We start from the raw sequence: 25,306 nt of genomic DNA, 5'->3' as shown, positions 1-25,306 counted from the left end.
ATACCATCAAGGGTTCATGGCACAGTTCCTGGTGCCTTCTTTTGGAGCTTTGGGGTGTTATTCCCACTTTTTCTGCTTCTTTGCTCCTGTTACAGTGACTTGGTGAAATTCTGCCAATGCTGGTTCCCCTTTTATGGAGTCGCAAACTATTCCTGCCACGTTTGGTGCCACTTTCCAGTCTCCTCAGCCTTTCTAGGTACCTTGGAATTCTTTCCCCATTCTGTTGATTTCTTCCAACAAGTTTTAAGATAAATGATTATTCTGGAGCTCAATAAAGGCTGAAAATGACCTGTAATGCTTCCTCCAGTGACTTTAGTACTTTATGTATGTTAATCTGTGCACCAACCAAAATTGTAGATGGGCGGCTTATACATTTTAAAATAAATAACTAAATAAATGTGAAATGAAAACAAATCAAACTAAGGGCCTGATTCAGCAAGGTAATTTCCCATAGACACAGAATGGGAGAAAAGCCTTAGTGAGTCAGGCAATAATAAACATTTTTTTTTTTCATTTTGAAACTAAGAAACTAATTTTAAAACAAAAGTTTTTTCCTGCTGCACATGCCTAGCAGTTGCTACTACCCTTAACAGAAGGCTTGGAGTAGTCTGCATAGAGTGGCCATTGCTACAACTGAAAATAAAAACTTGTCTTGATCTTTACCTGCCATCTTTCACTATATTACCATGTTAAAAACTACAGAATTTACGAGTCTGAATGTGCAAGTATCTCTTCAGGGAGTTCATCCCTCCCTTTGGAAAATGTTGTACATTAAACCCTTATTTAGGACAAAAATGGAAATACATCCTTATTTGCTATGTCCAGTATTAAGCCAGAGTTTTTTTTTTAATTTCTTTCTCATATATATAAGCATTCTGTTTATAATACTAAATACATGATAAATAAATGAAGTTGAATGGTTACTTTGAAAGTTGCTTTTTCTGCCTGGGTATTTTATATATTTTTTTGCTTTTAATCTTAGATGGTTTTGTCCACATGGGAGAAAATAATCATCCAGCTTTACAGGATGTTGAATGCACAGCCTGTCACTGAACTGGATTAGGTTGATATACACAAAGTTACTTCAGGAAGAAATGATGAAGGGCCATACTCAGCACCACTTATCTGGATGAGTTTTGACTTATCTGATTACGTGGTGGTGGTGGTGGTTGAATATCTGCCCTGGATCAGTGGCTATCATTTAGCAGGATAACTACATCTGGCTAAATAGTTAGCCAGCTTAGTGGTACTAGGCATGGGTGTAACTGGGAGGAGTTGAGTTAGCTAGATAAATTATTTGGTTAACTCTGGTTGTGCTGGAGACCTGTCCTAAAGTAATCCGTATATTTTTATCAAGATAACTTTTATATAGCTGGGAATATTCAGTGGCATAGCTGCGCTGTTGAATATCCCAAATAAGTTAGCTGGATAGATTTATCTGGATAGCAGCTGAAAATGTATCTATTTATTTATTTATTTATTTAAAATCTGTTCTATACTGTCGTTAAGCGGGTGCCATCACAATGGTTCACAATAGGGCACAAAAACTATGTTGTATAAAGTGTCTAGAATTCTAACTCTTAAACAGGTTATCAAAAATACTGTAACATAATATCATAATAAATACTATTTGATGAGTGTTATAAATCATGTCCAGTTTTTCTAACTCCGTTATAAGATCGTGCGTATTATTATATATTTGTATTCATTTTTTTATTTATATTTTGCTTTTCAACACTTCAAAGTGGATTACATTTAGGTGCTGTAGGTATTTCCCTATCCCCAAAGGGTTTACAATCTAAGGTCTAAATTCATCAACCCATGATGTTTTTTCATGGGAGGGATCCCACTATCACGGGGGTAGTGTCGCGGTGATAGTGGGGCCCCTCCCCTGAAAAAACATCATGGCCCAATGGATCGTTCTTTTGTCTCATGGCCAAATCCCTCGAGGCAAAATAATTCGCATAGCATCCCTTTAACGTGATGGCAGCCCCCAACCTCAAGGGACTGCCATCATCTTAAAGAGCCAGTGGCCCAAAAACTTAAAAATGTAGTAGGAAAATGGAGAGGTTGAGAAAAGGTCAGGGCTAACCCTCGACTCAACCAGTGGCTGCCAATCATGGCATTCCCGACTCCCCCTAAAGTTTAAAAATTTTAAAAAGAGCCTATGTGGCAACAGGCCTGGACCCCACCCCCCAAATGTTTCAAATATAACAGTCCCGCCCTGGGCCCCCACCCCAAAAAGTTCAACTAACCCCTGGCCCCCCATTCCCCCCAATTCTAACTAACGTCTAGCGCACTCCCTCTCCATAAAAACAATGTGCTCCAGGTCATGGGTCCCTTCTCATATCCACCGCTCCCAAAAGTTAAAATTTCAACAAACAGGTTCATGTGCCCTCACCCTCCCTCATCCACCCTTCCCCCATGCCTGACTGCCTTACTGCACCCCCCCCTCCCCAAACCTTAAATTTTTGTATGGGATTGCACATCAGGGCTGGGTACACCCTTGACCTAGTCAGTTGGTACCATTTTCCAAAATTACACTGACCTGAACTTGCTCCAGCCATGTGAACATAAGAACATAAGAAATTGCCATGCTGGGTCAGACTAAGGTTCCATCAAGCCCAGCATCCTGTTTCCAACAGAGGCCAAACCAGGCCACAAGAACCTGGCAATTACCCAAACACTAAGAAGATCCCAGGCTACTGATGCAATTAATAGCAGTGGCTATTCCCTAAGTAAACTTGATTAATAGCCGTTAATGGACTTCTCCTCCAAGAACTTATCCAAATCTTTTTTTAACCCAGCCACACTAACTGCACTAATCACATCCTCTGGCAACAAATTCCAGAGCTTAATTGTGCGTTGAGTGAAAAAGAATTTTCTCCGATTAGTCTTAAATGTGCTACTTGCTAACTTCATGGAATGCCCCCTAGTCCTTCTACTATTCAAAAGTGTAAATAACAGATTCACATCTACTCGTTCAAGACCTCTCATGATCTTAAAGACCTCTATCATATCCCCCCTCAGCAGTCTCTTACCCAAGCTGAACAGCCCTAACCTCTTCAGCCTTTCCTCATAGGGGGAGCTGTTCCATCCCCTTTATCAATTTGGTTGACCTTCTCTGTACCTTCTCCATCGCAACTATATCTTTTTTGAGATGCAGCGACCAGAATTGTACACAGTATTCAAGGTACGGTCTCACCATGGAGCGATACAGAGGCATTATGACATTTTCCATTTTATTAACCATTCCCTTCCTAATAATTCCCAACATTCTATTTGCTTTTTTGACTGCTGCAGCACACTGAGCGATGATTTTAAAGTATTATCCACTATGATGCCTAGATCTTTTTCCTGGGTGGTAGCTCCTAATATGGAACCTAACATCCTATAACTAGAGCAAAGGTTATTTTTCCCTATATGCATCACCTTGCACTTATCCAAGGTCCTGGGTTGGATCCAGGCCAGCATATATTGCGTGATATAAGCTGTTTAAATTGTAAGAGCACTACTGTGACTTGATGAATATTCAGTAAGGGGCAGATTGTAAAAGCCTACGCACGTAAATCCAGGTGGATTTACGCGCGCCAGGCCTATTTTCAAAAGTCCCGGGACTTGAAAAAAATGGGAGGTCGCGGGGCAGGTCATTGGCAGGTGGCGTGGGCATGGACAGAGGCCTTTCTTCAGCCACTGGGCCTGGGGATCACACGCCGGCACTCAGCTGGTGCGCGCAGGTTACGCCTCTGGCAGACGTAACTTCTGGGATAAAGGTACGGGTATATTTTTTTTTCGGGCTGGAAGGCGGTACAGGTAGGGGAAGGGAGGGGAAGGTGGGTGGGGCCGAAGGAAATTTCCCTCCGAGTCCACTCCGATTTTGGAGCGACCTTGGAGGGAACAGGGAAAGCCATTGGAGCTCCCCTAAGGCTCGGTGCATGCAAGGTGCACTAGTATGCACCCCCTTGTGCGCGCCGACCCCAGATTTTATAACATGCATGCGGCTGCGCACGCATTTTATAAAATCGGGCATACATTTGTGCGCGCCGGGTAGCGTGCACAAATATAGGCCGCGCGCGTAGGTTTTAAAATCTACCCCTAAGTTTGTACAGAGGCAATAGAGGGTAAAGTGACTTATCCAAAATCACAGGGAGCCACAGTGGCATTTGAACCCAAAATCACAAGGAGCCACAGTGGGATTTGAACCCTGGTTTCCTTTGTTTATGGCTCACTACTCTAACTTCTAGGCTACTCCTCTAGATCTTTGAAAAAGTTAATGTCAATGTTAATGTTAATTGAAAGGAAAGATAAGTAAACAGGTATAGTTTATTTTCTGGATTTCATAAAGAAAGCCTCTTTTAAAGAAGTGATATATAAAATGAATGGAAAGATGGCTAACTAAACAGGTGTAGATTTTTGTTTGGATTTCATAATTGTCTATAAACCAGTTTGGTTAGAGATGCTAAATTTAGTGACTGCCATAGACTTGCCTAGCCATCTTGATTCTCATTATATAGAGGAGACATCTTACATTTCAGTGTGAGCATAAGCACCAGCCAGGCTCAGATTTCCCACTAGGCAGAGCAATTGAAAGAAGACCTTCCTCCTGTGTCCTCAATGGCACTTTCTCACAAACATTGCTCATCCTGGGTGGCAGCATTCCATCAGATTCATCTCCTTAAAGGTAGAGGATCTCAAGGGTTAGTGTATTTTGGAGCACTGAAAAGTAGAATTGCTGCCAGACTGCCATTAAGGGAGCAAGTTCAGTGGCTCATGTTGAGTAGTGCTTGTGTGAAAGTGCCACTAGGACAAAGGAGGAGGTGCACTTTTCACCATAGGGCATGTTTGGAAGACGATCACCCTATCATCTGCCATTCCTACATCCTTGGAGGGAGCTAATCTCACTCTCCTCCATTTCTCGTATCCTTGGAGGGGAGAATCATAATCCCTGGACCTAGGGATGCTCAAGTGGCAAAACTGGCCCTGGTGCCAGCTCCATGTTTTCACTGGGTGCTTGAACACCCCAAAAATCAGATCGTCTTTCTGCGTTACCTCCCAGATCTCCCAGGCCTACAGCAGCTGAAAAGAGAGGAGATGTTGAAGAGGTGACAAGAGAAGCAGATCAGGCAGTAGTCTGATAATGACGGTACACAAGCACTCACAACATCCACGAAGCTGGCGCCTATGAATCAGAGCTGATTTTTTAAACAATCTATCTTTTTAAAATAACAGACAGATCAAGGAAAATATAACCAGTATCAACAATAGGATAGTGGTTAGAGCAGTGGGTACAAACCAGGGTTCAAATCCCATTGTTGGTCCTTGTGACCTTAGAGAAGTCACTTTATCGTCCCTTACCTCAGGTACAAAATTAGATTTTAAGCTCTCTGGGGATAGGGAAATACCTATAGTACCTGCATGTAATCTGCTTTGAAGTGACATAAAGCAGAATATAAAAATCTAAAATACCTCTGCCAATAGCTGCTCCAGGGCCACCTCCAGCAACTAACCAGCCAAAATCTCAGTTACCGGCCCCACTCCAGTATTCTGGGGACCCCCAGAAATGTTGGGGATTTTTGAATCTGTGCTACATATATTTCTCCCTACAAGCTCCATTGTTCCTGGATGATTTGACAAAAAACACTTACATCCTCTCGTTATTGGACGAGAAGGCTCTAGCACGGGCTTTTCCCCTCTGGGAGCATGCAGATCCATTACTGAAGAACTTGCAACAGTTTACTAAGCTGTTTAAAACAGTTTTTGAGAAGCCTGGTTGCATGACTGTCATGAGTTCTGATTTATTCCACCTCTTACAAGACACCAGAACACTGGCAGAATATGCCATTGAATTTAGAACTCTGGTAATGGAGCTCAGTTGGTGGAAAGACTGTTTTCTTACTATCTTCCTTAAAAGTGTCACTTCCCGAATTAAGGATGAGCTTGCTGCCCTGGAGCTGCCCACCTCATTGGAAATGCTCATTGACTTCTTGGGGAAGATAGATTGATGTCCCCAGGAGTGAGCCCAAGAGGGTCACATGGGAAAGAGGAATGTAACCTGGACACCATCTTTTCAACTCTCGCTTCTGCCTGATTCTGCCATGCCTGTGACCCTGCCACCATAAAAGCACATGCAATTGGGCCACTCTCTTTTGGCACCTGAGGAGAGAATCCAATGCAGAGAACTAGGCCTTTGCTTATACTGCATGGCTCAAGGCCATCTTTTAGCTCAATGCCCAGAGAAAAGGTAAACCCTGCCATGCCCAGAGTGACCTGGGTGGATAACCCTAAGCCTGACCACTTCAACTCCCGAGTTTCTCATGCCAGTTACATTACATCAGTCTTCCATCTGTTTATCCACTCGGGCTTTGGTGGACTCCTGCTCTGGGAGGAATTTCATAAAGCAGGAGCTGCTTGTTCTGTTCCAAATTACTATGGTCTTCTGACACTCTTATCCATCTATGGAGACCTTCTCCTTGGTTGGGTGACCTGGTCCACCGTGCCACTGAAGTTATATATTGGCCCCACACATATGGAGACCATTAGCTTCTACGTACTGTCCAGAGCCATAAGCCTGGTTGTGTTAGGTCTACTGTGGCTCCAGTGACATCAGCCCCAATTTGACTGGTCTACACGAGAACCTATTCATTGGAGAGCTGGGTATACTGAATACTGTATGGACTCTGAAGAGTCCTCTTTCCTGATGACTGTGGCCTCTGTCCTTCTGAACCCATGTAAGGAATCCAGAGAAACTCAAACTACGCCACAGCACCAGGAAAACACCCTTAAAGAACTCTACAAGCAAATACAAGAGCACTTGGGACAAAAGAGGTCTAAGCATGAAAGTTTGGAAAGAGAACACAATTGTGCCAAAAAAAGCTTGTGTTCCTTATGATTAAGAAAGATGCATCCCTGACTTCAGCAAGAAGGAGAGAGGAACTCTATACTTCTGTTTAGTCCTATCAATCCAGATCCTGAAAAAGAGAGATATTTTCCACACTCATGATGGGGACTGTCCTTCATCAATACAGGCCTGAAGAGGCTATTCCTTCATTTGCAGCTCTGCTTCGGTTCCAGGAGTTGCATGAACTAGTGGAGAAAACCAATTATTTAATTGTGGAAGCTACCACCCAAGTCAAGAAAATTGCAAGTAACCAAAGGGGGTTTTATCACCAGTACTCCTGCAAACACAATGCCTTGGGGGTGGGGGGCTTAAGAGGGGTACTGTTATGATCAGTGATCTACAGGTTGTCCCATGGACCACCACTCTTACTTGCAGCCCCAGGCCTGAGCTACTGCCATAAGCCTGACCCTACCAAGGATCTCTCACACAGCTGCATGGCAGGTCGCCACATGTGAACATGCAACATGTTCCAATGCAACTCATAGCTGGATGCCACCAACATCTTCTCTTCCCAGGCTCCTCTAGACTCACGCCTGATGTTCTGCGACTTAGAGGACCACACCAAGAAATCCCCTGCTGCACCTGCTGATAACCTCATAGGCTCTGGCCTGTAAAAGGCCCTTGCTTCCTTCCATCTTTGCCTCAGGAACAAGTCTCCCTTACATCCTAGTAGTTGCCCTCCAGCATTCTTTGTCCTGTGTCTTCAGTCTTCATTTCCAGCATCCTCCATCCTGTGTCTTCAGTCTCAGCTCCAGCAGTCTTCATCTTTGTCTCCAGCCTCTGAGACTCTTGTGTTACATGTCAATTTCTGTGGTTGCCTCTGCAGTTCTTCAATGTGCCTCAGTTGTTTGTTCTGCTCCTTGTGTGCCTGCCTTGCCTATCCATCCCTCTTTTCATTTTGGATGGATACTCAATATTGACCTCGGCCTGACTTCTGGATATTCTTGTTAGTGCCTGCCTTTGACCACTGCCTGACTCCCAGATCAGCTTGACTGCCACCTGCCTCCGACCATAGCCTGCTACCAGATAATCCTCAATGTCTACTGCTCCAATCCTGTTATATCCATAGATCTCTCCACACACAGAGACCCCCACCCACCCCAGCGCTGGTATCCAAAGGCTCAATCTGAGGGGAACATGGGCTGGTAAAAGTAAAGCACCAGTTGGGCCTCTGCCTCATCTGGGTCTGCCTGCCAATGGTCCAAGGGTCCATGCCTGCAGCAAACTGGCTTCTATTTATTGTGAAAACTACACAAAGAGCAATCGCCAACTCACAAAATCAATTTTAGAGTGGTGGAGAGAGATGTATATGAAAGCACCAATCTATAATATACTCATGATAATCAACAGGGGTATCAGAACGCTGGATATTTCCAAGTCTCACTAACTGGTTGACAGATTGGGCTATCTAATCATTTATTTCATTTGATTATCTCTGACCCTCAATGTTGTTGAAATTAATTTTTAATTTGCAAGTAAAAATATAAAAAATGTGTGTTAATCCAAACCTGGCAAAATAAACTTCCTAATTCTGATGAAAACAGAAGGGATGAAAACAGCAGGGAAAATATATATTATTTATTTCAAATATAGCAAAACATAAAGTCCCAACATCAACCCATATTTCAGTAATCCTGTTTAAGTTCAGTTTAGCTGTGTACAATACTCTTATTGCACCACTGTCCATCTCAATATATAGTGGTATGAAGCCCAACGGGTAAAGCCCCAAAGTACTAACTTTAAAATGAAACATCAGATGACATCAGTTAAGATTTAGTAGAAGAACATCCAAGATCAATGGAATTAGGTGAAAAATGAAGTCAGATGTCAAACTAGAAAATAAAAAGAGAAACAATAGCGAATGTCATAACATGTCAATATAGTAACATGACAAAAACACAGAAAATTCTTGTTAGAGGTTCAAATCTGAAATCACAAGTTTAACTGGTGGATCCAATGCTGTTCTTTTTGGAGAAGTCTCCTAGGGGTATCTCCCCCATGCCAATGCGGTATAATTTGATCAATGACAAAATTCAGTGAAGGTGATTGATGATCTAGATCAGTGGTCCCCAAACCTGTCCTGGAGGGCCACCAGCCAGTCGGGTTTTTGGGATATCCTCAATGAATATGCATGAGAGAAAATTTGCATGCACTGCCTCCATAACATGCAAATTTTCTCTCATGCATATTCATTGTGGATATCCCAAAAACCCAACTGGCTGGTGGCCCTCCAGGACAGGTTTGGGGACCACTGATCTAGATAATATGACTCTATAGACAAGTGCTTTCAAATACATCCCTCTCCCCCATTCTCTTTTGTATAATTCTATTTAATGTTTCTCATATTTTAAAATTGATTTATATTCCACCTTTCGTGACTAGTCAGGCACTTCAAAGCAGATTACATTCAGATCATCTTGGTTCATTTTGCTGGGGATGGAAGTGGTAGTAGTTGGAGATGGGGATAGTAAAGAAGAGCTTTGCATAATCTGGCAGCCTGTATGTCTTATGACATTTGGTATCAGACAGATTGTTAAATGAGTATCTAACTCAGGCATCCCACTGTTTTCACAGACTTGTTAGCTATTTTTCTTTTACAATATTTTTTAATACAAATTATATTTTGTTAAGATTTGTGACAGGAAAGGAAAACAGTTACAGAGATCAATGTGTTGAAAGAAGGAAAAAAATAACATGAGTCCTATTTTCTTTAGGTAAATCATCTAGAACCACCAGTTCATGCATTCAGTAAGGCAGAACAGGAGCAACTTGCCATGTTTCTGAGAGCCTGGGTCAATGGTAACCCTGGTAATTGCTGCCAACACTCTTTGATCAGTGTCTTTCTTCCTCCTCGTTGTACTTGTCACAAATCCATGCACAAGGTGTGCAGCAGAATTCACAGACTTATAGGTATGATGGAGATTTTAATGTGAATGCTTCCACTCTGGACCTTAGGATTGGGCTGAAACCAGCAGCTCATTTCATATAGGCCACCCTTTTAAGTATTTACCAACCTGAGTTGGATTTGAACCAATTACTTAGTGACAAAAGAGTCTGTAATATCTCTCTCTCTCTCTCATTTCATCTGATATCTCATACATGGCTTGTGAATTCCATGAAGTTAGCAAGTAGCACATTTAAGACTAATCGGAGAAAATTCTTTTTCACTTAACACACAATTAAGCTCTGGAATTTGTTGCCAGAGGATATGGTTAGTGCAATTAGTGTAGCTGGATTCAAAAAAGGTTTGGATAAGTTCTTGGAGAAGTGCATTAACTGCTATTAATCAAGTTTACTTAGGGAATAGCCACTGCTATTAATTGCATCAGTAGCATGGGATCTTCTTGGTGTTTGGGTACTTGCCAGGTTCTTGTGGCCTGGTTGTGGCCTCTGTTGGAAACAGGATGCTGGGCTTGATGGACCCTTGGTCTGACCCAGCATGGCAATTTCTTATGTTCTTATGCCTATGTTTGTCTTTTGCCCTTTGGGAGTCTCTGCTTCCTGTTGAAATTTCAGTTTGGAACTGGCTTTAGGCAAACTTGCAGGTCCCCTGGATCCTCTGCAGGTTCCTTGAAGCATCACTCTTTTCACCTTACTTCCTTTTCCTCCTACTGCTGGTTCCTGCTGTCTGCTGGCAGTTACAACTTCCTCTATGACTGAATTTGTATGCCATTGACTAAGCTCGCAGAGTTCCTTATCACATGTTATAAAATTGGTGCGTCCATGTGCGCACGCCGGGAACCATGCGCACATGGATGCACGCGCGCTCCTTTTAAAATCTACCCCTATATGCAGACAAGTGCAAAGTGATGCATGTAGGGAAGAGCAACCCAAATAATGGCTTTACAATGCAAGGTTCCACATTGGGAGTCGCCACCCAGGAAAAGGATCTAGACATCATCCTGGATAATTTGTTGAAACCCTCTGCTTAGTTTGTGGTAGTGTCCAAGAAAGCAAATAGAATGCTACAAATTATTAGGAAAGGAACGGAGGATAAAACAGAGGGTGTCCTAATGCCTCTGTATTGCTCTATGATGTGACTGCACCTTAAGAATTGTGTTCAGTTCTGGTCACCACATTTCATGGAATCTGTCGACCTTTAGGGATCCTGCCAGGTATTTCTGATTTGCATTAGCTTGGTGGATCTTTAGTCTGACCCAATATGGCAAATCTTATATTCTTAGGAACTCCTATTAGTCAATGAATTTGTAAGTTGCAATCCTTGGGTAATCCCAGTGCAGACCAAAAAGCAAAGTCACAATATTTAACACAAAATAAACTTTTGCTTTGTAAACCAGCCAGTAGTACTAGTTCATGCAGTACTCAGCTATCAACTTGATGATAGTAAACCATCATTTTCTTTCATAAAGTTAGATTAGCACTATAAGAAAATCAGGATTGCCACTTTTATTTAATAATGTGAAAGCAATGGATGTTTTGGAAGGAACAGCAACTACCAGATGAAGTAGCCCCACCGCCTCCTTTTTATTTTTTTAGTTACTGTTCCATCTGTTTGGAAGTCAATATTTTCCACTACCTGAAATTTTCCACTATGCCTTGCTTTGCACCTCAAACAGGTCATTTTCATTCCTACCTTTATTTGCATTATCCCTGTATTACTCCATATGCATTATACAAATAAGCAAAGAAAGAAAATACACTATTATCCTCAGTGGAAGTCTACATTTCCCATATTCCATTATGTTTTTTTTAGGAATATTATTGACTAACTTGTAATCTTGGGGTAGAAAATTATTGTCCCAGATGGTGAAAATATGATCGACTGAAGGGATTATTGTTCCTTGAAGGTCATATTTTCACCTCAGTGGATGTGGGTTTCTACTATAACCCATCAAAGTTGAGTCAATATCTGTTTCATGAACCACCCTCCTCATCTGAAGAGATTGGACCAAAAAATAGGATTTAAAATATGAGTGCTACTGGGATTGGTTAAGTGGCTCATGGGGCCACCAGGGTCTGGGCACACCGTTGAGGTGATGCACTTTATCCTGGCTAGGGAGGGAAGACCATTGCCCTTACTAAAGCAACCTCTACCAGCTATAGTGTGATGCAGGATAAAGGGGGGAGAAGGCTTTCTTCCAGTCTTCTGATGATGAGGGTACTTGAGGTTTTTGGGCTTTCCATCTCAGTAGGGGAAACCTATAAAAAAAGGTGGAACAGGGATAAAAAAAACAAACAAACCCCAGGAATGCTGCTGAGCTGAGCTTTTTTTCATAGACAGATCTTTTCCTCATATCTTCCTTTTTTGTCTTTGAGCCTAAAATATTCAGAAGGCTGCTTGTATTCAGAATCACCATCTGACTTGTATATCTGTGCCAAATCCTGCTGTGTTTCTCTGTAGAGATGTGTGAAATTCTTCAAAATACGTTCATTGAACAGTTCAACAGACTTGGAAAACTTTAGAAGTTCTGTTTGTTTAACTTTAAAAGAAAGAAAAAGTAAGGGAAATGTGAATAATTTGAAGTCAATTTTAAAAAATGTAATTTTTTTTAGATCAGATTTTTTCAGATTTCCTTTGAATTTTACCCTGATTTGCCAGGAGAATTTGATGAATTTCACCAGTGAAATTCAAACTTTCCTTTAAATTCAAACCAGGTTAAAATCTGCTTTCATTTACTTGCATATTTATGTTCCGCAGGAGCTGTTGAGAGGTATCTTCTAATTGAAAACTTTGTTTCACTATATTTTATTTTCTTTGCTATCCAGAATAGTTCAGTGCATAGACAGTAATGGAAATTCCCTAAATATGTCCATTTAGTATCAAATAACTTTTGCACATATTTTTAAACATTTTACTGTTTGTGGTACTTTCTAATGATGATCATCTTTTCTGGGAAATATACAGTGATGTGCTCCCCAATTTCCTATCAAGGGAATTATGCTTAATCAGTTTTGTATCAAGTGGCTTCTGCTAACTGTTCTCCTTGGTGAGATGCTCTTGGTTTTTATAAAATAATTTAACAAGTTTCTTTCCAAGAACCCCCAGGATCCTCCTCCAGCATATCATATGTTTTCTAAAAAGGATGACAATGAAACCATCAGAAAGAGATTGATGCTTTTTCATTATTATATTGTGAATTTATTTGGGATGTGCATTTGCTTTAAATAAATGAGTAATACACAAAAGAGACCATTTTCTGTCTATTCTGAATGAAATGAACTGAAAATAGCCTCCGATGAAAATACCCCAAAGTTTCAGGTAATTTTGTATTTGGAAAATTATTTATTAAAAAAAATTAGTATCCAGCATTACCGGGCCCATGCTGGACATCAAGGTCTGGACAAAGGCCAGGTCACATCACTGATACATGGGCCTAGGCTCATGCCTGATGCCAGGACACAACCAGAGGCCAAGTTCCATTGCCAAGATCTTGGCCTCAACTTAGGCCTAGGCCTAAGGCTGGGTTTATTGTCGAGGCTAAGGCCAAGAGGAACAAGACAGGCCTTCTATTGCCTTCTTTCTTCTTCCATTGACTAAAAATGATGCATCTATCCAAAGGACTCATCAAGTGATGCCATTGTGTTGCCATCCTCCCAAGTGGATGGAGCCATTTTGGGATATGGCTGTTAAAATGTATGGCCTAATATCAAAATGGTGCCATCCTTTCAGGAGAAAGTTGCTGCAGTGGCATCACTGCTATGAGTCCTTCAGATGGATGCATCATTTTTAGTTGATGGAAGAAGAAAGAAGATGGCGTAAGGCTTGATTCTTGGCCTCTGGGCCTGGGCCTCAATGATGTGATCCAGCCTTGGGCCTCCAAGCATCAGACCTGGGCCTCGTTGATGGAACCTGGTTTCAATGTCAGACTTGGCCTACGGTGCGGCCTTGGCCCGGGTCTCAGTGAAGAAACCCAATCAAGGCCTGGGCCTAGGCCAAAGAGACTTTACATTGAAGTCAGTGGAGCCTATGGATTGCTTTACCCATTGACTTCAATGTGAATTTAAAAAACGAATGATATGAAGGAACAAAAATTTTTTTTGTTTGAGACAAACTTGAAGAATGACTGTGACCTTTGAAAGAATGAACAAACTGAAAATATTTTTTGGACTCTGCACACCCCTAGAATTTATTTTTCTTACATTATACTGCTAGAATAATAGTCAAGCAATACTGATGAAGGAGGGCATACTTTGATGGCTCATGCTTTACCACTTCTCCATCTATTAATGAACAAAGTACCCTCTCTAGGAAATATTATTGTTATTGGATAGAAGGTGAATTACAAACTGCTTCTGCATTGGGATGGTTTTTTAAACATCTTTTTTTGGTATAGTGACTGACTATATGCACTGCTGATTTACTGTACTAGCAATTTCTTCACAGATGTTTGACCTGCTAGATTTAACCCATCAGCATGTGGAAATATTGATAGATCCCTTATTGCACATGTTATAGCTTATCCTATTTGGTGGATGCTTGTCAGGCTATTTTGCATCACTTGTGAAATCCTTAGAGTAGCCTTGCAACTGTAAAATTAATTAAAGATTGATCATGCTGGGAGGAAGAATGGCCTAATGTTTAGAGAAAAGGTTGAAAGCCAGGATTCAAGTCCTGCTTCTCCCACTGACACTCCATGTGAACTTGGCATGTCACTTTATTTCCTATTACCTTAGGTACCCACAGAGATTGTAAGATCTTTGGGGCAAGGTCTTATTGTACTAAATTACTTATTCATTATTTTGAGTATATATATGCTGCCAATCCATAACTCTTGGTGGCTTACAACAAAATATAAAAACATACATAAAGGCATCAAGGTAAAAACATATTAATGTACAATATACTTATCACCATTAAACAGCACTTCATACATCCAGTACTGCTATAAAATAAGTATGAAATACTACTTTCCTCTTTAAATCCCAAATACGTACTATTTCATGTTTCTTTCATTTTCAGAATCAACAACATATAGAAGAAAGCAAATCAGGTTGGGTTGGTCGGGTATGTATTGGTTAAAGTTTCTGCTACAATTGCTATTTTCAAATCATTTTTTCCTTGTTCTTCAATCACAATAAAAACTAGAGTTGTTAGTGAACTTCTGCAGTGATCAGCAGGTTCCCAGCTAATTGCAGTTTCTGGATTGCACTTCTGATTCTGAGGCTGATGCAATAAGGGGTAGATTTTCAAAGGGTAAAGCTGCCACTGCACGCGCCGAGCCTATCTTGCATAGGCTCGGCGGTGCGCGCAAGCCCTGGGACGTGGGTATGTCCCTGAGCTTCGAAAAAGGGGCGTGTCTGGGGGGCGTGACGGGGGTCCAGGGGCGGGACCGAGGCCTCCGGGGAATGGCGTGCCGGCAGCTGGCCGGCGCACGCAAGTCACGCCTGCCCAGAAGCAGGCATAACTTCTGCAACAAAGGTCAGGATGGGGGTTTAGGTAGGGCTGGGGGGCAGGTTAGAGAGGGGAAGGTGGAGGGTAGTGGAAGGAAAGTTCCATCCGAGGCTGCTCCGATTTTGGAGCGGCCTCAGAGGGAACTGGGAAAGCCATCGGGGCTCCCTTAGGGCTCGGCACGCGCAAGGTGCACAAGTGTGTACCCCCTTTCACGCGCTGACCCCAGATTTTATAACATGCGTGCGGCAGCGCGCGCATGTTATAAAATCAGGCGTAGATTTGTTCGCGACGGGTTGCGCGAACAAATCTACGCCCTAAGACTCACACTGAAAATCGGTGCTTGTTTTGCTGCATTCCTGTGCTCCCCAATGCCACATCTCTGTGTGCCCCAATGCAATATGTAAATGAGAGAGAGCATAAAAAGGGTGTGCGACAGAAGAATGTGCATCTCTAGCATTCAAAAGAGGTTATTGCAATGGGTGCTCAATATGAGCATCCGTTTTGATCACACTTGCTTTGGTTATTTTGTTGGAGTATTGATTTTGCATGCTGCAGTTTATTATATCAGGCGCCGATTGCTACAGATGTCTAAATTGTGCAGTCATAAGAAATATGCACTTCTTTTTGAGCCCATCCATATACATTTATTTTTTGTCACCGCAAGCAGTAAATTCAAGAGTCGATATAATACTAAGGAGGAAGACACATTTATCACAGCACAGAGAACCATATTTTGCAATGTTTCTCATGAGCCTTTGACTGTGAGTTGCCTTTTCTCCACCTCTGGGGCTGGAGTTAAATTCCCAGTGTTAAAATGTGTGCATTGGGCACCCAACACTTTCCTGCATCAGGCGGGAATAGCTAATGTCTTCATCTACATGGAATTTGCATGTGTTGGGTCCAATCAGGTTTGTGTTTGTTAGGGCGTACATTTAGATGTGCTGATCTCCTTAATGCATAGTGTGCTAGTCTTGCGCATCTAAAAAGCATGCCCAGGCGCACATAAACCCATGTACTAGGCTGGGCACCCTATATTGCATCGCCCGCCCCCAGTGCAGTAATTCAAAGGCTTAATCCTCTGAAGTACAGATCTATATTGAGGGCAATATTCAAAGGGTTTATCCAGATAACATTTGGAGTTATTTTATTTTTTAATTATTTAACAGTTTTTATATACCGATGGTCGTTGGGAACATCTCATCGGTTAACAAGAAACAAAAATCAGCAACAGGCTTTACAGTGAACATAGAACTGATGACAAAGTTAGAGGGGGGATGGGGAAAGAAATTAGAGGAGGGGAGTGGAGGGTGGGGTGCAAAAACTTGGAGGCGAGGGGATAGTGGGATAGAACAAGTAACTGGACGTTACGAGGGCATAAATTTAAACATCAACTATTTACAAGAGCATAGATTTAAGAATCAAATATTTTACAAGGAGAAATTAAATACAATTATACGTTACCATATGTTACTTCTATTTAGTTACAACAGAGATTATGGTACACATAATTATGGTACAAAAAGAGATTGTGTGGCGGTGGTTATAATGAACAATGGGAGGAGGGGCAGTTGAAGGGGGAGACGATATAGTTAGAAGAGGGGGGGGGTGTGTGCAGTTAGCAAGACAAAGAGCAAGACTTGAATATTTTTCTCTACTCCCTAGCTAAATTTTGGCTGGGTGACTGCCCTGGGTGAAAAGAGGCTGTGCTATGGGGCATTCCTGGGGTGCAGTTTTACATTCCCAGGCAGCACTTATATTCAAAGGGCCTGATTTTTCAAAAAGCATTTTACACACTTAAAATTGGGCTTAACATATGTAAATTCACTTTACCCATGTAAGTGGGATTTTGAAAATTGTTACAATATATGCCATTGAATTGTCCTTAGGATATTCACATGAAAGTGCACTTTACATGCGTAAATGTTTTTTTTAAATTGCTACGATAGTATGTTACATTTACACATGAAATTCTTTTAAATATTTTTTTATTTTATTTAAAGATTTTATATACCGACGGTCGTTGGGAGCATCTCATCGGTTTACGGAATGCAGCAAACATGCTTTACATAAAACAATGAACTGAAGTGATAAAAACAGAGAACAAGAAGTGGAAAATTTAGGGCTAACAGGGCACCGTGATGGAGAAGAACTGAAATTTTATATAAAAAGAGAACTAAGTAAACTAAGTATATTTTTATATACTGGGTAAATGCAAGCTGGGTAAATGTCTGCATAGCAACGTATACATATAAAGATCTAAGTTGCGAACAACTGGATCAGGATCAGGTCATTATGGGTGGCAGTAGAAGAAGCTAGGTAGGGAGGAAGAAAGGAGGATAAGGTGAAAGAGGGTAGCAGGCAGGGGGGAACTGCAATGGAGGGATAGCGGGAGAAAGGTAGAAAGGCCAGGGGGATGGAGCCAAAAGAGGGAACACAAGGGTCTGTGTGTGAGGGGGGAGAGATTGTTCATGTGTAAGCCTGCTTGAAAAGCCAGGTCTTGAGCTTCTATTTGAAATTTTTTGGGCAAGGTTCCTGGCGGAGGGTGGACTGCATGTTGTTCCACAGGGAAGGACCGGCTATAGAGAGAGCATGGTTTTTGGTGGATGTGAGTTTGGTAAGTTTAGGTGAAGATGTATACAGAGTAGCCAGATATTGGTTCCTAGTGGGTCTGGCCGTGGGGTGAAAAATGAGGAACTCGTTGAACCAGTTCATGTTTTGGTTGTAAAGTGCTTGATGGCTGAGTGTGAGAGTCTTGTATAAGATCTGTGAAGTGATTCGTAGCCAGTGTAAATGTTTGAGGACAGGGGTAATATGGGCATTTCTGTGGGTGTTGGTGAGGATCCGGGCAGCGGCATTTTGGAGCATTTGGAGGGGTTGGGTAGCATTTTTAGATAGCCCAGAAGGATGGCATTGCAGTAGTCAATTTTTGACAGTATGAAGGATTGGAGTATTGTCCGAAAGTCACTGAGATGTAAAAGGGGTTTAAGTTTTTTTAACATGTGGAGCTTGAAGAAGCTGTCTTTTAGGGTGGCGAGATGAACTTCTTTAGGGTAAGTGACACCGAGGCTGCGTACATGTTGTGACATGGAGATGTCAGTGGGTAGATTGTTAGGCAGGGGGAGGTTAAGGTCAGTATTGTGGGGTGAGATATGTAAGAGCTCGGTTTTGGTAGTGTTGAGTGCCAAGTAGTTGTTTGCGAGGAGGGTGCTGATTGCTGCAAGGGCAGTGTTCCAGGTCTTAAGGGCTTCGCATAAAGTGTCCTTAATTGGAATAAGGATCTGTACGTCGTCCGCATATATGAAATGCGGAAGACCAAGATCAGAAAGGAGATGGCAGAGGGGGGAGTAGATAGATATTGAATAGGGTGGAAGATAGCGAGGAGCCTTGCGGGACGCCTTGCATAAGGTTGGTTGGTTTAGATTCACTACTCCCAATTTTTACCCTGTATTGTCTGTCATTGAGGTATGATTGAAATCAGCAAAGTGTGATGCCAGATATGCAGATTTCTTTGAGGTGTTCTATTAGATTGGTGTGGTTGACTGTGTCAAATGCGGCAGATATGTCAAGGAGGGCCAAGATGAATGATTGGCCTTTGTCAAGACCTTTTATGATGTGGTCAGTGAGGTAGGTGAGGAGGGTCTCGGTGCTGTGGTGTTTTTGGAAACCATATTGTGAGGGGAAGAGTATGTGATGTTCATCTAAATAGTCTGTGAGCTGGCGATTAATGGTTTTTATTACCATTACCTTCATATATTACCTTTATATTAGCCTGATAAGTCTGGATGGACAAATAACTCCCCTAAAATTCTTCAGATAAGTTTATCCGGATAACTGCATCCAGATATGTTCAGCTTAACACTTAAGGCAATTTCCACTGAATAGCCGATTAATGTTATCTGGATAACTATCCCACTCGCCAGCGTACTCAGTATGGACCTCATGGCTTTTAGTCTTTTAAAGAAAAAGATAATTTACAAGGTCACTGTATGTGTGTGTGTGTTTCCCCCACATTTTCAGGAAATATCAGAGGGGATATGAGGATTCTGATAGAGGTGGGTCAATGCATAAGAATAAACTGTAGATGTATTTCCATGAGAATATATTATATTTCCTTTTCCCTGCCTGTAAGCAACATGATTAGCAAAAGTTGAAGTGTTTTGTGCCCCAGCAGCTGATCCATGGTTTTAACTCTATGGAACCTTACTTTAGCAAAATCATCATTGATAAACAGTAGGGGTGTGCATTCGTATTGACCGCATATGTAAAACGCTACGCATATTTTGTTTTTAACTTAAAAAAGTGATGTGACATAAACGATCGGATTTCCCACATATCCAACATAGCTATGTTGGATATGTTGGAAATCGCGATTGTTGAGCCAAAATAAAAATTTAAACCCCCTCACCCTCCTTATTCTCACAGGACAAGCAGGATGGTAGTCCTCACAAATGGGTGACATTGAGGATGGAGCCCTGTACGGAAAACTTTTCTGTCAAAGTTTCAACAAGCTTTGACTGACACTGGCACACTGGGTGCACTGAGCATGCCCAGCCTGCAATTATCCCTGTGAGCCACAGGTGTCTCCCTCAGTCTTCTTTTTTCCGCTCTGCAGTCAGCATAGCGGTTGGAGCTCTGTGAGGATTTTTTAACTAATTACCTCATGGAAACACTTAACTTTTCACTTCAAAAAACACTTTTCCCTGCACAGGTCTCCCTCCGCGTACGTTTTTACGACGCTCGGTGAGTACTAATTCTTATTTTTCGGTCTGTTTCTGTCACTATCTTAAGGCTGTTAACTGACTGAAGCCTTCCCTTCCCCCATTTTTCAGTTAGCTTAAACAGCTTGCGAGTATCTCTGTGACACTCTGCTTGCTTATGCTAGTGGGGTAGGGATTTTTTCCTTAACTTTAGGACCTCTGTAGCTTCAAGTCCTTCGTTCCCTGGTACCCTCACGCAGTCGATACCCTATCGCTACACCGGGACCCTCCTAAACCGCCCTGGGCTTTTATATGTCATCAGCGCCCCTCCCCCCACGGTGCCCTGATGCCTTTATCCATGTTTTTTGCTTTTCAGTGCTACCAGGCTTTTTCCTCCTACGCACTGTTTTTTTCCTTGGGCTTCCTCTGTGCCGTCCCTACCCGGATGCATGCCATTGACGCACACGCTGTTAGTCACTGCCATGCATACTCGGGTCGCCGCCACCGCTGCCCGAGACACTTTTTAACGATCCCAGGGTCACTTCATCGATGCCACCCCCCCTTTTGGGGATGCCATCGATGCCCCATCCTCCCCACCGATGTCCAGCCCTTTTCCATCGGTGGGCATCGGTGCCACATCGATTCGTCGGTGGGCATCGATGCCGGATGGTCCCCATCGGTGGACATCGGTGCCGGATGGTCCCCATCGATGGACATCGGTGCCGGATGGCTTGTCCGTCGATGGCATTGGTGCCGGATGGCCGTCCGTCGATGGCATCGGTGCCAGGTCCTTTTGCATCGATGGACACCGATGCCCAGGTGTTTCATCCATGGGCATCTATGTTAGAATGCATCCATCGAGGGCAGTCGATGCCAGGCTGCTCCCATCGGTGAAATTCGATGCCCAGGTGGGTCCCATCGGTGGGTATCCATGCCGGCTCGATTCCGTGGATGGGCGTTGATGCCAATGCCAGCCTTATGGCTGGCATCGATGCCCATGCCGATTCCAGGACTGGCGTTGATGCCGGGATGGAATTCATCGACTGGGAGATCCATGCCATCGATTCCATACGTGTCCATATCGATGCCACCGACACACGTGTCTGGGGCACCGATGCCATGTACACTTGGAAATCTGAGTCTGTCCAAATCGATACCGTCAACGTCTGTGGCCCTATAGTTGATGCCCGTGGCCATGCCACAAACGGCATAAATGCCCGCCTCCATGCATCGATGCCCTCGACACCTCCGTTTTCCTTCGGTGTCCTTGACGCCCTATTGATTCGACTTCGACTCAGTCGATGCCGGTATCTTTTTCAATAACGGCAATGTTTTTCGATTATTCGATTCCACATCGTTTCAAAGATACCTATGCCACTGCTGTCAGTGCCCGTCACTGTCATCATTCTCCTGGCCAGTCATCGACGATTTTTCATACCCATTTGATGATATCCTCGAAGCCCCTTAGGTTGCCTTCAATATCGTCAATACCGACATAGCACCGCCACATAATACCCTCGCCTCCTCACATTGCTCCACGCTTTGGGTTCTTTTTTAAGCCCCGTATTAGCTTAAGACACTCCATTGTGTCAGGAGCAGAGCAGGCGTGCTGACAGTTCGTCATCGATCGCCTTCCAGGACGACGAGGGCTTCCATCTCGGCGCTGGGGAAAGACCGGGCCGAGCACCGTGGCACCCATCATCGCCGACATCGTGATCGTCCGCCGCTGACGCCATCCAGCACATCGGTGCCATCCTTCTCCAGGCTGGACAACGCTCGGGCAGAGCGACATCACCACTGCCATCAGCACTGTTCCTACAGTTTTGGCAGTCCTTGGTGATCCAGAACTTCCGGATCCAGGTCCGACAGCTTCTGCATTGGCGTCACGACACATCGAGCCGCTGGGACGAGGGAAGGGAACATGAGTTCTGTTAGGGCTCCTCTGTTCCTGGCGTGCCCCACCGTCAAGTGGTGTGGGACTATGGCCATCTGTTACACTTAGCAGTCTAAACGCCACTCATGCCTGGCCTGTCTCCTCTGTACCTGTGCCACCATACCGGGTTTCAGAGCGAGATGGACGTTTACGTCCCCGGCCTTACCCTCGAGGACTCCGGAGACCGTCGGAGTCAACAATCTTCACCGGCTCGTCTTGCGGCGATCCACGTCGGATGGTAAGTACCCGCTTCGGCGGCATGCCCATAAAGTTGTGTTCTCCCATTCGGACCGTGGTTCGAAAAGTTCTGGGTCATGTGCCTTTTAGAACTGTATTAGTGTCACATATCGCTATGTTAGCTATGTTAGCCACAATATCAGGAGAACCCCTCTATCTTCTTGGGATTGCAGCAGGGCTTCTTCTCTTGTCAGTAACAAGTCCCTGTGCCGACCAATGCTCTGACTCTTGGTTCCCTCCCAACCAAGGTCCAGCTGCATTGGCTGATCTGCTAAACATGAGATTCAGCAACCATTGCCCCATGTACAAGTCCACCTTGAGGCCTGGCCACAGGTCTCAGTGTCTCCTTGTACAGCATACAGAAATGCGGGTACCACTTACCGCTCACACACCTGCAGGAGCCTACATGATATCCTCCATTGGGACACCTCCTGGTCTCCCATCTGGTCAGATATCAGAGCGGCCACCCCACCTTGTACCAAAGTCCCGGTACACTCCCCCAGGCGCTACGAAGTGCAGAGGGGAGGGGGGTTGGGGAGTTTTAATTGCACTATTCTTTCTTTTAACAGAAAATAGTTACTCTCCGCACATCCTGGACCTAAGAAAATCCAACTTTCTTTAGACGTCACAGGTACAATGGTATCTTTGGTTACCATCACTCCATACTGCAGTAAGTACATTATTTTAATGTTTCTATGTGCTTTATGGTGAGTCAACATTACAACCCCAAGCTCTGCCGCTGGCACCAGCTTCGGTAAGTGAACTGTCTCTTGCATCACTGTTGGTGAATGCTGTTTTCTCTGCGGAGTGTAACATCATTCACTTTCCTTGCATAGACTACTGCTAACCACTTTCAGTACATGCAAGGAGCTCTCACTTTTTTCAGGACTCACTATACATTTACTAACTGGGATTACTGTCACTGCCATAAATCCCTTCTGTAACACTTCTGGACACCACAGTCTTAAGACCCTCTTGTCCAGCATGCGCACAGACATTCTGATACATTGTTATATGTCCCTGCGCATATTTTCCATAACCTCAGCCTTTCAACTTTTCATGGTTGGGCTATGGGGTTTCTTCCCACTATGCATTTTTCTCATAATTCAAAACTGCTATGGGTTATATTCAGTGACATTCTATACTCAATGGACCTAAGTGGTTTCATTGCTTTCGTCCCTGATTCTTATCCCAGTTCGAACTAGGACCTAGTCTCCTTCGACTCATGCTCGCAATTCCTTAGGGTTATAAAGTTTCTCCTGAAAGCTGTCAACCCATTATGCATCTATTGCACTCCAGCATAGTTTCTCATAAACTTCCTGGACGTTGCACCCATGAGTTATGCCCTTATGCCTTCCAATACTGCTTTTGCAACAATTCTTTGTGCATACAGACAGACACCATAGGGACAATGTGCTTTCCAACTCATAAGCACGCATTACCTCTTAGCTGCTCTGCTAGACAGCTGCGCAGCTCTACCCTTGGCCCTTGTTCACTTCATGCGTCCTTGGGCCACATATCTAAGAGATTTAATGAACGCTCTATCAGACCTTCTCCACGTAGGTTCTATCCTCTCGAATGGTCTCAATTACATGTGTACAGGGCAAATCTTTTAACGCTGAGTTTAACTAAACTTTCCTCGGCGTCTGCATCATTCCATACGATGCACAGGTTCTGCTCCCTGCAAATGTTTCCTATGCGTTCCCTTAGATGCCTTTTCTTCCATCAAAGGCCTCTTCAATATATCTCTTCTGCTGCCTCTCGTAGCCAGCATTCTTCTAATGTTGAACTGGGATGGGGTTCAGTATTCTTTTCCCCACTCCCTGACTGAGATCAGTATGCTTTCCCATACTTCTCAATCCATCATATCAGTAACCTTTTATTCTCTCACCAGTCAGTCCCAAATCATAGACTTACTGATGTTCTTAGGTTCTGGTAGCATCACAAAACCTTCTAAACATAAATCTTGCCGTTTAATATGGCAGGCTTTACCTCCTGACGCTAAAAAAAAAAAAAAGAGGTATTACCCCCTTTTACTTTTCCACCATTTTTTCTTACTCCCTCGGATTCTGTTCTCCAGACATCCTCCACATAGATACACCTTTCTCTTAGGAGGTGTATCGTTTTGGGAGTTGGGTTCCCGTTTTCGGTAATCCTCTCTGAGTCGGCTTACCATGGATTATCCACTGATCAAGCCGCCTCTATTTCTCTAATCACGGAATGAACATATATATTCTCCTTATAAGTCTCATACATTCTACGTTTGAGCCTTTCCATTCCTCTCTTCCACAGTTTGGCAAGGGAACTTCTTTCCCTCTTAATGTCATTCCTGCCAGCAGGGTCCGTGAGTTATGCACTCTTTCCATACTCACCTGACTCCGTTCCTCTGCCACTGAGTAGTTCTACGCATTCAACTTTCTATCCTTTTCAGGTAGATGTTGTATCTCCTTTCCTCAGGAAATACTCTATTAATTTTTCCTAACCTCTCTCTCTCGCCCTAGGGAGAGACTGGGTTTTCCACATTCCTGGACAGTAATGCTGCACTTACATTCTATCTACATTGCACTGCATTCCATGTGAATTCCACTTGACTCTTTCCTTCATGCAAGGGTCAAGCTGCTACTTCCAGTGGCCACACAGACCTAATCCTTCTGATTAAGTGGTCTATATTTCCTTTCCTACCAACAAGCAGACATTTCACTACAACACTGTGGGTATCCACATACTGTTGTGTCCGTCTTAGCCTTAACAGCTTCCCTTTGGTTACTGCTGCTTGTACTTTTTTATCAGGTTGCAGCCTGGAGTCCTCTCCATACCTTCGCAGCCTATTATTGCTTACATTTGACTAGCCGGCATGCTCCATGTTTGGCCAGTCCGCCTACTCTTACTTTTTTCAATTCACTACCCAACATCCTTCCACGAACCCATTATGGTGTTGCGGATGCCCTCCGTTCCCATTTCCACCTCAGTCGTTACGCCTTTGCGCATCTGCGGTGTATCTGGTGCATTCCCGGGCATCCTCAGCTCGGTACTCACCCATTTGTGAGGACTACCATCCTGCTTGTCCTGTGAGAAAGCAAATGTTGCTTACCTGATGTAACAGGTGTTCTCACAGGACAGCAGGATGTTAGTCCTCACGAAACCCGCCCGCCACCCCGTGGAGTTGGGTCTGTATACTTTTATTTTAG

General features: G+C 43.4%; 1 protein-coding gene across 3 annotated transcripts in view; it reads left to right on the top strand.

Annotated features, from left to right (window-relative positions):
* FAP (fibroblast activation protein alpha) overlaps positions 1 to 25,306 on the top strand; it is a 257,755-nt gene that overhangs the window by 127,955 nt on the left and 104,494 nt on the right. For all 3 annotated transcript variants that reach the window (XM_029605610.1, XM_029605611.1, XM_029605612.1), the window contains one exon: positions 14,820 to 14,864. In XM_029605610.1, coding sequence (XP_029461470.1) covers positions 14,820 to 14,864 — 45 coding nt within the window. The remainder of the gene's footprint in view (positions 1 to 14,819; positions 14,865 to 25,306) is intronic.

This window comes from Rhinatrema bivittatum, chromosome 6 (assembly GCF_901001135.1).
Source record: "Rhinatrema bivittatum chromosome 6, aRhiBiv1.1, whole genome shotgun sequence".
Classification (NCBI taxonomy): domain Eukaryota; kingdom Metazoa; phylum Chordata; class Amphibia; order Gymnophiona; family Rhinatrematidae; genus Rhinatrema; species Rhinatrema bivittatum.
Note: the sequence above shows the minus strand (reverse complement) of the source record. Positions and strands in the feature narration are given on the sequence as shown.